This window comes from Xenopus tropicalis, chromosome 5, assembly GCF_000004195.4.
Source record: "Xenopus tropicalis strain Nigerian chromosome 5, UCB_Xtro_10.0, whole genome shotgun sequence".
Taxonomy (NCBI): domain Eukaryota; kingdom Metazoa; phylum Chordata; class Amphibia; order Anura; family Pipidae; genus Xenopus; species Xenopus tropicalis.
Genome location: NC_030681.2, coordinates 108,777,085 through 108,791,985, shown reverse-complemented (window position 1 = coordinate 108,791,985; position 14,901 = coordinate 108,777,085). Strand labels below are relative to the sequence as shown.

Sequence of the window (14,901 nt, the reverse complement as noted above, 5' to 3'; positions counted from 1 at the left end):
TTTTGATTTTATTAAAGCACTGTCTTTTTGGGTATGAGTCTATCAGCATGGCACATTTTGACTTTGCAAGATTTGCCCACTCTTCTTTGCAGAAACGCTCCAAATCTGTTATATAGCGAGGGCATCTCCTGTGCACAGCCCTCTTCAGATCACCCCACAGATTTTCAATCGGACTCAGGTCTGGCTGGGCCATTCCAAAACTTAAATCTTCTTCCGGTGAAGCCATTCCTTCGTTGATTTGGATGTATGCTTTGGGTCGTTGTCATGCTGAAAGATGAAGTTCCTCCTCATGTTCAGCTTTCTAGCAGAAGCCTGAAGGTTTTGTGCCAATATTGACTGGTATTTGGAACTGTTCATAATTCCCTCTATCTTAACTAAGGCCCCAGTTCCAGCTGAAGAAAAACAGCCCCAAAGCATGATGCTGCCACCACCATGCAAACATATTTTTTTGCAATTATGGGCAAAAAGTTCAACCTTGGTTTCATCAGACCATAACACCTTTTCCCACATGCTTTTGGGAGACTTCAGATGTGTTTTTGCAAAATGTAGCCTGATGTTTTTCTTTGTAAGAAAAGGCTTTCGTCTTGCCACTCTACCCCATAGCCCAGACATATGAAGAATACGGGAGATTGTTGTCACATCTACAACACAGCCAGTACTTGCCAGATATTCCTGCAGCTCCTTTAATGTTGCTGTAGACCTCTTGGTGGCCTCCCTGACCAGTTTTCTTCTTGTCTTTTCATCAATTTTGGAGGGACGTCCAGTTCTTGGTAATGTCACTGTTGTGCCATATTTTCTCCACTTGATGATGACTGTCTTCACTGCATTCCATGGTATATCTAATGCCTTGGAAATTCTTTTGTACCCTTCTCCTGACTGATATCGTTTAACATGAGATCCCTCTGATGCTTTGGAAGCTCTCTGTGGACCATGGCTTTTGCTGTGGGATGCGACTAAAAAAAATGTTGGGAAAGACCAACTAGAGCAGCTGAACTTTATTTGGGGTTAATCAGAGGCACTTTAAATAATGGCAGGTGTATGCTGACTCCTATTTAACATGATTTTGAATGTGATTGCTTAATTCTGAACACAGCTACATCCCCAGTTAGAAGAGGGTGTGCACACTTATGCAACCACATTATTTTAGTTTTTTTGGTTTTCTTCCCTCCACCTAAAAGACTTGTTTGTTTTTCAATTGAGTGGTACAGTTTATAGGTCACATTAAAGGTGGAAAAAGTTCTAAAATGATTTATCTTTGTCTCATTTTTGTACAGCACAGGACCCTGAAATTTTTTGTAGACTTTTTATATCCACTGTATCTGTAAAAAAGATTATCATTTATTTTAGTAGCCATGGCAATTAGCTGCTACTAGTTGCTCTGTGTTCTTCACCCTTATGTTGCTGGTATCTCACTCAATGGCTTCTATTCCCACCACAATCCTAAATCACCCACCTTAGATGGGCATATTGGGAGATCGATCCACTAGTTTGGCAACCTTGCCTAGCAAGTGGATCTTAATAGTTATGGCCACCTGAAGGTTTAAAAGACAGATTCTGCCCACTGGCTACTAACATCAAAGACATTGGGCCATACAGCCCTTATCTACACACATACAAAAAATTGAATTATTTCACGGCAGCCCTATGATCAAGGATCTGGATGTCCTTTTTGTAAAAGTGGCAGTTCCATGACCTATCTAAAAGCACTGTTTATGGCCATGGAACGCCTTTGTTACTCCCAATAGCCATATATTGAACAATAGGAGATTTTATTCTCTATATAATGTATATCCTTTTTAGTGCTGCTTTTCTCCCTCCACATAAGTACAGTGAACAGAATCTATCAACCACATCTTCTGAAACTACCATTTAATCACTTATGGTTTTTATTATAAACACTTTTGCAATTTACATTTTTTTTTAAATAAATTCCAGGATATTGGCAAAAATACATACTTCTATAATAATGGAATTTGTACCAACACTGCTACCTGCTGTTTAGTTTTCTGCCCACAATGCAAAATGTGTCAGGAGAGAGAACTGTTCTGACGTTGCTTTGTCTAGGAAATACGAGTAAAGTCATCTGAGGTTTCTAAGCCTAAACAGAACATCAGTTCTTTCTTTCTTTTGACCTGTTCTCCTGATGGTGTCTGGGTTGGAAAAAACCTCTTTTACTAAATTCATATCAGTTGTACATTTTTTACAAAAACTATCCTGGATTTTATAAAAGAAAATGTAGACTGCAAAAGTGCTTTCACATTCACTGCTTTGTGGCCACTGGGAGCACCATCCAAGGGGTTGGTGAGCAACATGTTGCTCATGAGCCACTGGTTGGGGATCACTACTTGTGATGGTCAGTATACCCTCTTGATCATGAGTTCAGTGACTGGAATTTGCACATTTGGCTATTGTTTTAATCAAAAAAGTGGTTCTAAATTCTAGTTTGTGGGCTAAACAGGGCAAAAAGATCCTCCATGTTTGATCATTGCAAGGTAGATAAATCAATTACTAGAATAAAATAACCCCCCCCCCTTCCCTTGTGAGTCCATTACAGTGGGGGTATCTGCACTGGTAATGTAATTTCTACCTTGCAAGGACCAAACATGAAGTAGCTTTAAGGTCCCTGTTTAGCTCAAGATTTTACAAAAACCAATAGATTTTTAGACAAGTATGTTCAGCACAAGTCCTATTTATTGACCCTTTAATCCACTGTATATATTAAAAAAAAAAAAAAACCCCATACACATTACTTTTACACAAAGTATGATATACATGTATGTTAAAAGAAATATAAGCAGTGTATCTTTAAGTACAAAATTTTATTTTGGGCATATATTCTGCAAAATGACTATGACTTATTAGCTAGATGTGGGAACCTCCTTTCCAAGTCCAGCTGCTTCTCTCTTTCAGCTCTATTTCTTCTTGCTGCACTACGCAATTTCTTTTCCAACTTCAACCTAAAGGAAATAAACTGTTATTTGCTGGGCACCTAAAGTACCATCAAAATTGTAAAAGAAATAAGTTAATAGTATTAGTCCTTTTGTATTAGAAACTCGATACAAAGTTATTCCACTTACCTAAGGAAATGATTAACATAGGGCAATGAAAAAAATTTTTTATTCTTGTAACCTCTGTTCATAAACCAAGGCATCGGCCACTCTTTGTAGGTGTACCTGTGATTAGAAGATAACATATCAACCATCTGTGTTTTAATAATCTAGTACTTACTGTTATATGGAAATGAAAAATAGCAGGATTCCGTATCGGACTAAATAAGTCCATGACATAATACACTGGAAGTATTGGAGACTTGAAAGAGCATTTAACACCATGATACGTGGTAAAGTTATGCAGAGCTGCATTCTTTTAGACACAGGCAGATTAAATTCAAGTCATGGTTTATCTTTTATTATATACTAAGGGGCACACTGGAGGATTCTCAAACGCAGCTTTGCACTCTACAGAACATTCAAGTGAACTGAATTTAGAATGTTCGTGTAAAAGAAATTGCCACTGAAAATTGCTGAGAGTCCTGCAGGATGGCACTCTACATGGGGCCCTTATTTAGGAACCGCCAGAAATTTGTTGCATACTTATGTGGCTCATCAATGTGATTAATTGCCTAAAAGTTAAAAAGTTTGGAGACCCCTGTCTTAGATAAGTGAACCATAGGTGCTAAATTACAATAGATACCCATGGTAACCAATCAGATCTTTGTTTTCAACTAAACTGACTTGTAATCTGATAAAGATGAATTGCTCATTGGTTGGAATCAGTGAAAACACAATTTTTTAAAATCTATCCTGACCGGAGCACAGTTTTTCAAAATGTGCGCATAAATTTGCACACATAGATGAGAAGGAATTAGAGGGAACATTGGAGCGGGCCGACCCAAAACTGATGGGTTGAACTTTGAGTGACCATTGTGGGATTGGGTCAAACTGGCGAAGTAAATTCCTCCTCTGCTCCTGAATATTTCCTGCCTTATAAACACATCACTAGTACAAGTAGTAAAAGAACTACTCAATCCTAATTATAAGCATTCATATGCATGTATTTATTTCTAGATTACACTGGGTAGTTTCACTGTACAGGCATCTATTATGTGGAATGCTTGGGACCTGGGGTTTTCTGGATAAGGGACCTTTTTATAATTTGGATCACCATGCCTTAAGTCTGCTAAAATTCATTAAAACATTAAAACCCAATAGTGGTGGTTTTGCCACAAATATGGATTTATGCAGCATAGTTGAGATCAAGTGCAAGGCACAGTTTAAACTATTACAGAGAAAAGGGAAATCATTTTTAAAAATTCAGACTGACAATGCCAACAGAGAGGTCACCTACCATGATGTTTCGCCAAAACAGTTTTTTCTCCAGTCCCCAGGTATTGGCTTTTCCTGACCAGTCTGTAGCAACCTGAGGGAATCTTCTCTTTCAGTAATGACCGTGTCTATTCTCTGCATTGCCTTGCCCACCTGCAGTTGTAAAGGAATATGAAATTAACAAGTAATGGTTGAATAAAAAAAGGTGTTCAGGACTCTCTTGCCACACAACAAGGTTGGATATTTATATACAAAACATAATTATATTATTTACCCTGTGTAGCTCCATGAACATCATACTGGGGCATTTCTAAAACCCACAGAACACAGAATATTAGTGTAGGTATTTGTAGTGGCGATTCAGTTTAGTGTTTATAAGGAATGAAATTTACAAAGCTGGGTAAATAAGGGCCTGATTTTGTCCAAACTGGCCAAGCCAATCTTATAATTCCCAACCCAATATCAAGATGACATGGATAACCTTTGGTAGAGGCCTAGATCGCCACATGTGGTGCTTGCCTGACCAGATTTGTCAGCCTTTCCAATCTATAAATATCTGACCAGGCCCTGATCAGACATAGGTTGGATAGGCCTTCATTTCAGCCCAATAAGATGCAGACTTGGTTGGGAGTGTATGGCAAAATTAAATGTAGAATTCACAAAACCATGGCACACTGCAGATTATTAGATCTGCCTCAAAACCTCGGTTTTCTCTTTTTCGTAAAAAAATAAGAAATTATGTTTCCTTAAACAGTAACCTATTGTTTCTGGTTATATAGGATGTTTAATAAGGCTTCACCCCAAATCTGATCCAATTTGTCATTCAGGCAGTGCTCTCTCATCCGATGCTTTGGATCCTACTGGCTGAGAGAGGTCCACAGTGTGGGAAAGTTAAATCGAACACATTTGTACCTTGGAAAGACGCTCAGGACTTGGCATTGGTAATCTTTGCCGTTTAGACTCCTGTTCCAAAGTTAAGAGCATGTTTTTCTCTTTGAGCAATACATACCTAATGAAAGCAGAATACAAGTTACATATTTTTAGCTAACAGTTTAAAAGTGAAAACATACCACCCCCTTTTCTCAAGTTCATTCAGTTGGGCTTATTTTAAAAAACTGGTCCCAATGAGGACACATTCAGAATATCATGGTTTCCTTTTAAAGGACAAGGAAAGGCAAAGTCACTTGGGGGTGCCAAAATGTTAGGCACCCCCAAGTGACTTTAATCGCTTACCTTGTACCCCGGGCCGGTGCCCCTGTTAGGAGAAAACAGCACCAGCCCGGGGTACCTGGGGCGATGCGCTTCCTCCTTCCTAACTGTGACTATGAGTTAGGTGCATGCGCAGTAGAGTGAAAAGCCGACTTCTCTATTAAAGTTCAGCTTTTCACTCTACTGCGCATGCGTGCGCGGCAATACAGGAAGGAGGTAGCTCTGCAGCTACCCCGGGCTGGTGCTGTTCTCTCCCAACAGGGGCACCAACCCGGGGTAAAAGGTAGGCAATTAAAGTCACTTGGGGGTGCCTAACATTTTGGCACCCCCAAGTGACTTTGCCTTTCCATGTCCTTTAATCTGTGGAATAAGAGATCTCTGTTCTGGAAGTTCAGATGGCTTATGCAGAAAAGGTACATAAACTCTAACTGAATGAGCGTATGCCAAAAAGGACAGTGGGGTATATTTTCCCTTGAAAACATTTGTGTTTCTCACAAAAGTTTGATAGACTGGTCATATTACTAAAAATATCCAGATTTCACAAAATATCCAGTTTTCACAAAATTACATGTTAAAACTAAAGCTGACCCCACACAATTTCACAGTTATTGGTTAATGGCTGTACTGCTATTGAAATTAAACTTAAAATACACTGTGGAAGTTTCATACCAAAGTTTGTGCAAATCTTCACTGTTTTTTTCTCTTAGTTGTTTGGCAGTCCAAGCATCACCTGCAAACAAAAACAAATTGCACATTTTATGGAAACATTACATTGTTTTGTTAAAAGTACAATAGTACAGTGACAGGGATTTTGTCTACACACACACACACACATTACTTGGAAGTTTATATATATTTTTTTTTTTTTTTTTTTTTTTTTACTGTATAAAAATAAAGTATTAAAATTACTGACCAGATTTTACCGATTTTTCCCCCCAGTTCTTGGGATCATCAAAGAATTCATCAAGTCCATTACATACTGCAGATGAGTGAAAAGATGTGCACTGCTGGAGTAACTGCCTTTCTGATGTGTCTCTTCCCAAGCCACTGCAAATTAAACTGTAAATAAGTGTTAAATTTCAGAAATGATCTGATGATCACATATTCAAGAAACAAGCATCACTGGTGGAAGGAAAATCTACAGCCAGAGGCTGAAACTCAAGCTGGTACATTTATATTTCACTTTATCCTAACTTGCCCTCTCTATGACCATGTGAAAAGCAAAAGCCTAAAGAATTTATCTGAAAGAAATACATGCATGCAATAAGGATGCTTATTCCCTCAGGAATAATCAATACCATCAGTTCAATGGACGTTGTACTTCCCCTAGAGCTGGGCGGTATGACCAAAAATTTATATCACGGTATTTTTCAAAATGATATCAGTGTCACGGTATTTGACGGTATTTTTTTTTTCCATGCATGATTAGGTGTTAACCCCATTTCCTAATAAATTAGAGAATAATTACTGCAGTATTGAAAATCAGAGTCAGGCAAGTGAAGGATCGGCAACAGAAAGTCGTAAGGTAAATCAGGCAGGCTTAGTTTCCCAGGCAAGGCCGCAGACAACATAGCACAGGAGGAGGAGTTTGATAGCTTTAAATACCCCCCACGCATGCGCAGAACCGGCGCCGTCAGCGCGTCACGGACGTTCACGCTTTGACATGTACGTGCACTTTGACGCACGCGCACAACGGGGCGTGCACACAAGGAGGCGCGCGAGACCGGCCCGCACGGGTGAGTACTCTGACACCCTGGAATTGCGGTATCTGAAAAATGAATATAGTTTTAAAAAAAAAAAAACACCGGTATTCGGTATTAAACGGTATATCGCCCAGCCCTAACTTCCCCACTTCAATTAGGCCTTTTTTAAAGGGCTATAGTAAATGGTGCAACAGGAATTTTGTCATCTCAGTGTGCAAGTAGCAAAGGACTTCCATGTTTATGAATGATAATCACCTGAGCCGAATTGTTCAGCAGAAATGTAAAACCGGCATTTTTACTTAGGACAATAAAATGATTAAGAACAATACACTGAAAACAATGCACACCTTGGGCTGAGAATCCAAATCCCAAAACCATGTAACTGTTATCACCCCAATAATTATTTATTTTCATTTATCATCACCACGTTAGCAATAAGAAAATGGGGCAGTCTGTGACAGAGAAATACATATTAGAGAGCCCACAATAGCTTACATATCAGAGACCCAGTCTCTTCATTTGATTTGCCAGCTTAGCAGCTATGCACCTATTACGGTGCATTCAAAGTACCCCCAGCCAATTCCCTTAGTAACCACTGCCAATCAGCGTTACGCATAATGTGCTTAGCAACTTCACACAAATTCAAATGCACATACCTACTGTATCCACACAGACTTCTGCCCACTGGTCGCCCAAACCACTGCACCCCTAGCCCTGCCCAAAGGTGCTTGCACCCAGACAGCACCCGACCTACTGTGGACGCAGCCATATTGAAGGTTGAATGCTGCGCACCCACAATGCTCCGCTGCCGGAAGTTTGAGCTGCTTTAAGGCAAGAGCCGCGGAACCTGACTTCTGTGTCCCTGGAAGTTGAATAATTTCTTGGGACTCACATAATTGTAACACATTAAACAACTGAGACAGATATACGTGCGAATTCCTTATAAAGCTGGGGCTTTCAGCTTTTAACTCACAAACAGTCTGGGAATTGTAGTTCAGTACTAAAGAGTACCACATTAAAAGTGCCAAGCCTAATTAGTTTCTCACAGTTTGTTAGTGAGGGGTACAGCTGGTAAAGGTATTTAAGAGTTGGGAAACACGATATTTAAGGAAGACGCTGAAAGGAAGGGCAGTGCCCATACTAAAGGTGTCGGGGCAGCGTCTTCCAGTTGTAAAATACCCACAATCCCTGCGTTTCGCCCTTAGCTAATATGGCGGGGATGAGCCTGCTCACCTCGGCAGCGGCTGCTGTAAGGCGCCTGCCTTTCACTAACCGCGGCTTGTTTGCTGGGTGCGTTCTCAGGAAGAGTCTTCCGCAGCCGGGGAGCGGTAAGCACCGAAGTTATGACCCGGGGGTGCGGTAACATTCGGGATGTAGAGCAGCTCAGGGTCACCTTCATTGGTAGAAGGGACACGCAGGCTAATGGCAGCGTAACTGGGTCCAAATTGAGAGGGCACTTGCTTGGCATTAATGCATACGGTGTATATAAGTGAGGCGCATACTTTACTGGGAAACTTGGCGCCCCTTTAATTACCATTATACTTCTAGCTCATGTGATGCTTGACAATGGTGTGAGGAAAACTCCTGGAACTGAACCTCTCTAACCAAGTATATTGTGTATAACCCCGAATTAGAGCACATTAACGCACCTACAACAGGTGTTAGTAGGTTCCAGTGCAGTGCCACGTCCGTGCTAAATGTATTTAATATTTCTCCTGTCATTGCATGAACTGTCAAAGCCATTCTGAAGCATCAATTATGCCAGGAGCCTGCAGTTGGTTTTCATTTATTATTTTTGTGGTGGTTTAATTATTGAGCTTTTTGTTCAGCAGCTCTCCAGTTTGAATTTTTAGTAGGTATTAGGTTGCTAGGGTTCAAAGTACCATACCAACCACTGGTTTGAATAAGAACTGGAATATGAATTGTAGAGTGGCAGAATAGAAAAATGAGTAATAAAGAGTAAGAGTCGGACTAATAGGGCAAATAATAATAATATATACATATATTTGAAAATTTGCTAAGAATTGGTCATTCTGTAACATACTTAAAGTTAACTTTATTTTCTGCTTTGATGCTCTTGCTATGAGCTCTTGCTGTCTAAGCAGCCATTGGGTACTGTGTAGGCATTTTGGTCACTTCAGAGCACTTTCAGACCAGTGCAGTGACAGAAAGCCTACTCCCTTCCCATTGTAACATAGTAAGTTGGGTTGAAAAAAGACATACGTCCATCAAGTTCAACCATAATGCCTACTCTGCTCAGTAGACACTGGCTACTCTGCTCAGTAGACACGGGTGCAAGGCTGTATATCTAATTACAAAGTCAGTTATCCTTGTTACCGACTTACTTGTTAGCTTGCTAATTTCATGCAGCCATTACATAATGTATCCAAATTTGCTTTCCAGTGCCTGTGCGATTTGGTAGCCATGGGAAAAGACTGTTTGTAATGCAGCCTTCTCATTTCTATGACAGGAGATTTCTGCGTTTGCTGGTAAGAAATATGTCCTTTAGTAAGAAATGGGATGTTTTGTTCACCATTCCTTAGTGTAGGCTGTGAACATTATCCAAATGACAGAAATTGGATGCTATAGAAGCTGTATATTGAATGTTAACAAAGCTATTTATTTTTCTGTTTAACCATATGCATGTTAGTATTGTGTATGCAAGCTTTTCAACAATGTTTTTTTCTTTATGATGAATATCTATCTAGCCTGGCACTCCTGCCATGATGACCTTGCCTTAGGTGGCAGCTCCCCACATTACCAAGGGCAGCAAAAAACCTTAGAGCCTTAAAACCTTGTTAAACCAAAAATTATCTCTTCCAGTAAAGATCTGCTCTAGCAATTTTTACTGCAGCAGGTTGTTTCAGGGCACCATGGGGCATTTTGATGCTATTGCTTATTATAGCCCACATCCCTCCTCTACTAGTGAAGTTTGGGAAAACATCTGAGGTGTTTAGCCTTGGTTTCAATTCACTTAGAATAATTTATAGTTACTCAATAATATGTGTTTCTTGGTACATATATGATGAAAATAAGTTTTCATGGTGTATATTTTTATGAGCATTGGAAAAGGTATTGTGTTAATAATAGGAGCTGCCAGTTTAGCTTGGTCTCAGAAGCTTCTGTGCTGCAGATATGGCTGCTGGTAGCTCAGATTACACAGCACAGTTGGGAGAGGGAGCGATAGATGATGGGAGGGGGAGAGAGGAGCAAACTGAGCAGACTTGTGCCATGCCCTGAAGGATTTTTTTGAGAGCAGGAAGTTTGACAGAAGAACATGTATACACAAAAGAAGACAAGAAATCCTGCGTTTCTTTTGATAGAGGACCCAGTGGGAATGTTTATGGCTTTATTTACATATAATGTGGGTCTCGTATATGGTTTATTACTGCTGCAAAACATCCCAGTGTTCAGTAAAATCAACATCCATGGTGTCCTTGAAGAACCCAAGGACTAGTAAAGATATATAGCATTTTAGTTGCTGGTAATAGGTGCCCTTTGGGGTTCCCTTGATACATATATTTGGGAGCTATATAAGAATAATCTCACTTTGGATAGTTTGGCTTTACTCCGAAATGTTTTAGTAAAACTATATTCTTTAACTGCTTTTTTTTTTTTCTCCCTCCTACAGAAATTCTATATTTTGTTAACTGCAGTACCTGCAGCTGCATTTATAACATTTGTCAACATTTTCATTGGTAAGTATCAGAGCATAACATTTTAATATAAGGATGATTTGCAAGTGATGCTTGCAAATATCTGCCACAGCGCAAAGCCAATCAGTGGGGAAAAATAGGCTCACAAGCCCCCACTGCAACTGATTTTTTCTTTTTTTTAATAAACATTCACGTCTTTGTCTTCTTCACATCTGTCTTATTAGAAGCAAGTCTCTTAAGGAATAAAATTAAGACATTATTGTAGCCCACTGAACAAGGGCTACAATCTGGCCTGTGCTCAGAAAAACCTTGTGCTGTGTCACCTTCACCTGGTTCCTCTCACCCCTACTTTTCATCCCCAGACAGAATAAGAACCCAGATCCTTCTTAAAGGAAAACTATACCCCAAAGAATGTAGGTCTGAATGCTAAGTGCTGCCCACTGGGATCATACGATGGGATCATACAGTGCACATAAACAAACTAAGGGCACACATACATGTAAAGCTGGCCATACACGCACCGATAATATCGTACAAAACCTTGTTTTGTATGATATTCGGTGCGTGTATGGCAAGTCGGTGAGTCGACCGGTATCGCAGGAGGCTGCTGATATCGGTCGACTCGCCGATCGGCCAGGTCAAAAGATTTTAATCGGGCGCCATAGAGGGTGCCTGAGCAAAATCTGCCGTCAGGGCTGAATCGGCAGAAGGAGGTAGAAATCCTATTGTTTCTACCTCCTTATCTGCCGTTTCAGCCCTGAAGGTTAGTGGTCGCACGAAAGATCGCAGATCGCCACGTGTGTGGCCACCTTAAGGTCACAACAGCTAATTAATGGACAGATCTGCCTATTACTCCCACACTTATTCCTGCTGCACTATTTCCTGTCAGGTGGGTTTTGAGAGAGCAAACACACCATAACAAATTGATGATTTTGGCGTAATGGTAAAGCTGTAAAAGGGCAATATTTACTGATATATTCCAGTTTGGCAAGATTTTTTAATATGATAAAAACTAACTGTTGGTTAAGTATTAATTATGGGGATATAGTTTTCCTTTAATATACCCTAAAGCTGGCCATACACGTGGCGATCTCACGATGTTTCGTACGACCGTCGGTCGCACGAAACATCGTCAGATCCGCCACACACCATTCAGGGCTGAATCGGCAGGTAAGGAGGTAGAAACAATAGGATTTCTACCTCCTTCTGCCGATTCAGCTCTGAAGGGAGAATTTTGGTCAGGCGCCTTCTATGGCGCCCGATCAAAATTTTCTAACTTGGCCGATCGGCGAGCCGACCGATTTCAGCAGCTTCCTGCGATATCGGTCGGCTCGCTGACATGCCATACACGCACCGATTATCGTACGAAACGAGGTTTCGTACGATAATATCGGTGCATGTATGGCCACCTTTAATCTCAGGGCCTGGCCAATACCCTGTATCCTATGTATAGCTATAAACTTATACGCAGTGGAAAAAATTTACATTTCTTACACTTGCTCAAAGCTCCCTTCTCTCTAGCAAAATCATTGATGAAACTATATTCTGTAACAAATAACTTGTTATGTAAGGCAGAATAACTAGTTAAATAAGTGCTCTTCCTCCAGAACAGGTATGTAGAGATGAGTCCAAAGGACATTAACACTGCACATAAAGGGTTAACCTTTTGTTACCCCTTTAAAAATTAAGTAGGAAATGTTTTCTTTTTTTTATCGTACAGGAGGTAAGGGATTTGTTTTCTGGAAAGGGAACAGTTATCCAGAAGGCTCTAAATTACTGAAAGGACATCTCCTATTGACTAAAATTCAATCAAATAATTCAGTTTTTTTTCTTCTGTAGTAATAAAACACTATTTTGTACTTTATCCCAACTAAGAAATAATCCCTTATTGTAGACAAAAGAATCCTATTGGGTTTAATTTATGTTTAAATTATTTTTTAGTACTCTTAAGGTATGGAGATCCAAATTACGGAAAGACCCCTTATAATGAAAACCCCAGGTCCTGTATATCTGTATCTGAAAATATTTGCTGTTATGTTGTATTATATAAATAGCCCAGAGATATGTATCCGTTCTGATAGTCTGTCTTCTATAATATACTAAATACTGTTAATATTTTATCAGGTGAAGCAGAGCTAGCAGAAATTCCAGAGGGTTATGTGCCAGAGCATTGGGAATATTACAAGGTACACCTTTCTACATCCAATTAAAACTTTTATCATGCATTCAGAGAGCATAAAGTATTCCATGTTCCTTTAACTGACCATTCTACTATTATTTAATTAAAAGGTGGGATTGTAATGTTTTATATTTTAGGATGTCTTTAATTTAGATCCACGTTGTAGATTTGCTTCTTGTATGCTTCTCTCTTTAGCACCCAATCACTCGGTGGCTTTGCCGCAACTTGTTTGACTCCCCTGAAAAAGAATATGAAAAAATGATGGCTTTGGTCAACATTGAAGCAGAAAAAGCTGACTTCCGGTACAGAATAAATCATGTCTATAGTTCCCACTGTATTGTATACAGTTGAATGCTTTGTGCTTTTGTTTTTGACCACACTTATTTAGAAACTGTAAACCCAATTTACATTGTACAGAAACAGTAAAAGATGTCCTTAAAGGACAAAAAAACCTACGGAATGACAATTTGTCTTCTGTAAAATAGTGACTAGTTAACAAATATTTTATTAGGTTTTATTGGGAAAACAGAACATTTCAGTGAAGTATTTTCACACTTAGTTGTTAGTAAATGAGAGTACATTTCCAGAGCTTGCAGAGTTCTCACTTTGAACAACAACACTTTGAACAAAATGAGAATTAAATCCAAAATGTATTTACCTTTATTGAAGAAACTACTTAAAAATAGATATTTTTAAAGCTGTAGGATTTATGGGGGTTATGTAATAAAAGGCAAGTTTGTTCAGGTGCAGTACCCTATAGCAACCAATCAACAGGTAGCATTTACTGGTCACCTGTTTAAAAAGCAAACATCTTATTTGATGCAATGGGTTACTGTTCCTTGGCAAAATTAGCGCCTTTAATTACATATGGGGTCCCCCTTAAAACAAGGGTCATCCCATGTATAGCAGGTGGGTTCTGCTTGGGTAAGCTAAGGAAGGATTTTACCGTATGTACAAAAACCTGTTTTTGTTCATCCACCTCTGCAGAACAAGCGGAACGGCAGCTTCTAGTCAAATAATGTTTTTGCCACAGAATATACTATGCACATATTTTGCTTAACATTCATTGAATAATAGTTATTTCCAAATTGGGTGTATTTTCCATTGATCCATTTATGCTCATGTAATTTTATTGTTAATTTTATTAATAAAGTTTAAATACAGGTAGGCTGATAAGAATAATTTTATTGTCCTCCTTCCTATAGACTGAAAAAACTGGAAGCTCGGCGTCTTATGAGGGAGAGAGGAGATGGCCCATGGTACCATTATGAGACATTAGATAAAAACTTGATTGATTATGGACACAAGGCAACACCTGATGAATAAGTGATGTCCTAAATATTATATTCACTATAAGTTATACATGTGCGCTTGGGTTCTGTTTCAAATAAAATAAAGTTTATTAAACAAAAACCTTTCAATGCTTTTTCTCATCTTGTTTGATGTTAATCTCCAGCAGCAGAATGAGAAGCTCCTTGGTCCCACAACCAAATGTATTAAAGGCAACCCAAATAATTTTCTGAAGCAGTTTGTATTTTTTTAATTTGCATGTATTGTTTTAATTTGTAGTTAAAGGGCACAAACATGGGTGTCCACAGAAAATTTTCCATGGGGGGGGGGTCAAGTAGGTAAAAGTGTCAGTAGTAATACTGACAACATACAACAAATCCACTTGATTTGATCCACTTGAAATAGAGCATGGGACAGATGAATTGGTTATGGGGTTAAAGGAGAAGGAAAGTCATTTTGGCATTTTACTACCAATACATTTGCCACTTGCTATATTTATTCTACAGAAAGCTTTACCAAACCTGAGTAAAGCGCCATAG

The 14,901-nt window shown here is 39.2% G+C and overlaps 2 protein-coding genes across 2 annotated transcripts; one reads left to right on the top strand and one right to left on the bottom strand.

Moving 5' to 3' along the window:
- Window positions 1-2,673: 2,673 nt before the first annotated feature.
- Window positions 2,674-8,038, bottom strand: mrpl47 (mitochondrial ribosomal protein L47). Its single transcript, NM_001114063.2, has 7 exons — window positions 7,894-8,038; window positions 6,448-6,593; window positions 6,204-6,264; window positions 5,238-5,334; window positions 4,348-4,478; window positions 3,078-3,173; window positions 2,674-2,957 (listed from the first exon to the last, which is right to left on the bottom strand). The coding sequence occupies exons 1-7, from the start codon at window positions 8,004-8,006 to the stop codon at window positions 2,849-2,851; spliced, it is 753 nt and encodes a 250-aa protein (NP_001107535.2). The 5' UTR covers window positions 8,007-8,038; the 3' UTR covers window positions 2,674-2,848.
- Window positions 8,039-8,442: 404 nt separating this feature from the next.
- On the top strand, window positions 8,443-14,485 carry ndufb5 (NADH:ubiquinone oxidoreductase subunit B5). The gene is made up of 6 exons (NM_001017303.2): window positions 8,443-8,565; window positions 9,641-9,726; window positions 10,869-10,935; window positions 13,018-13,079; window positions 13,268-13,374; window positions 14,278-14,485. Exons 1-6 carry the CDS (start codon window positions 8,448-8,450, stop codon window positions 14,396-14,398), a joined length of 561 nt encoding a protein of 186 aa, NP_001017303.1. The 5' UTR covers window positions 8,443-8,447; the 3' UTR covers window positions 14,399-14,485.
- The last annotated feature ends 416 nt before the right edge of the window (window positions 14,486-14,901 follow it).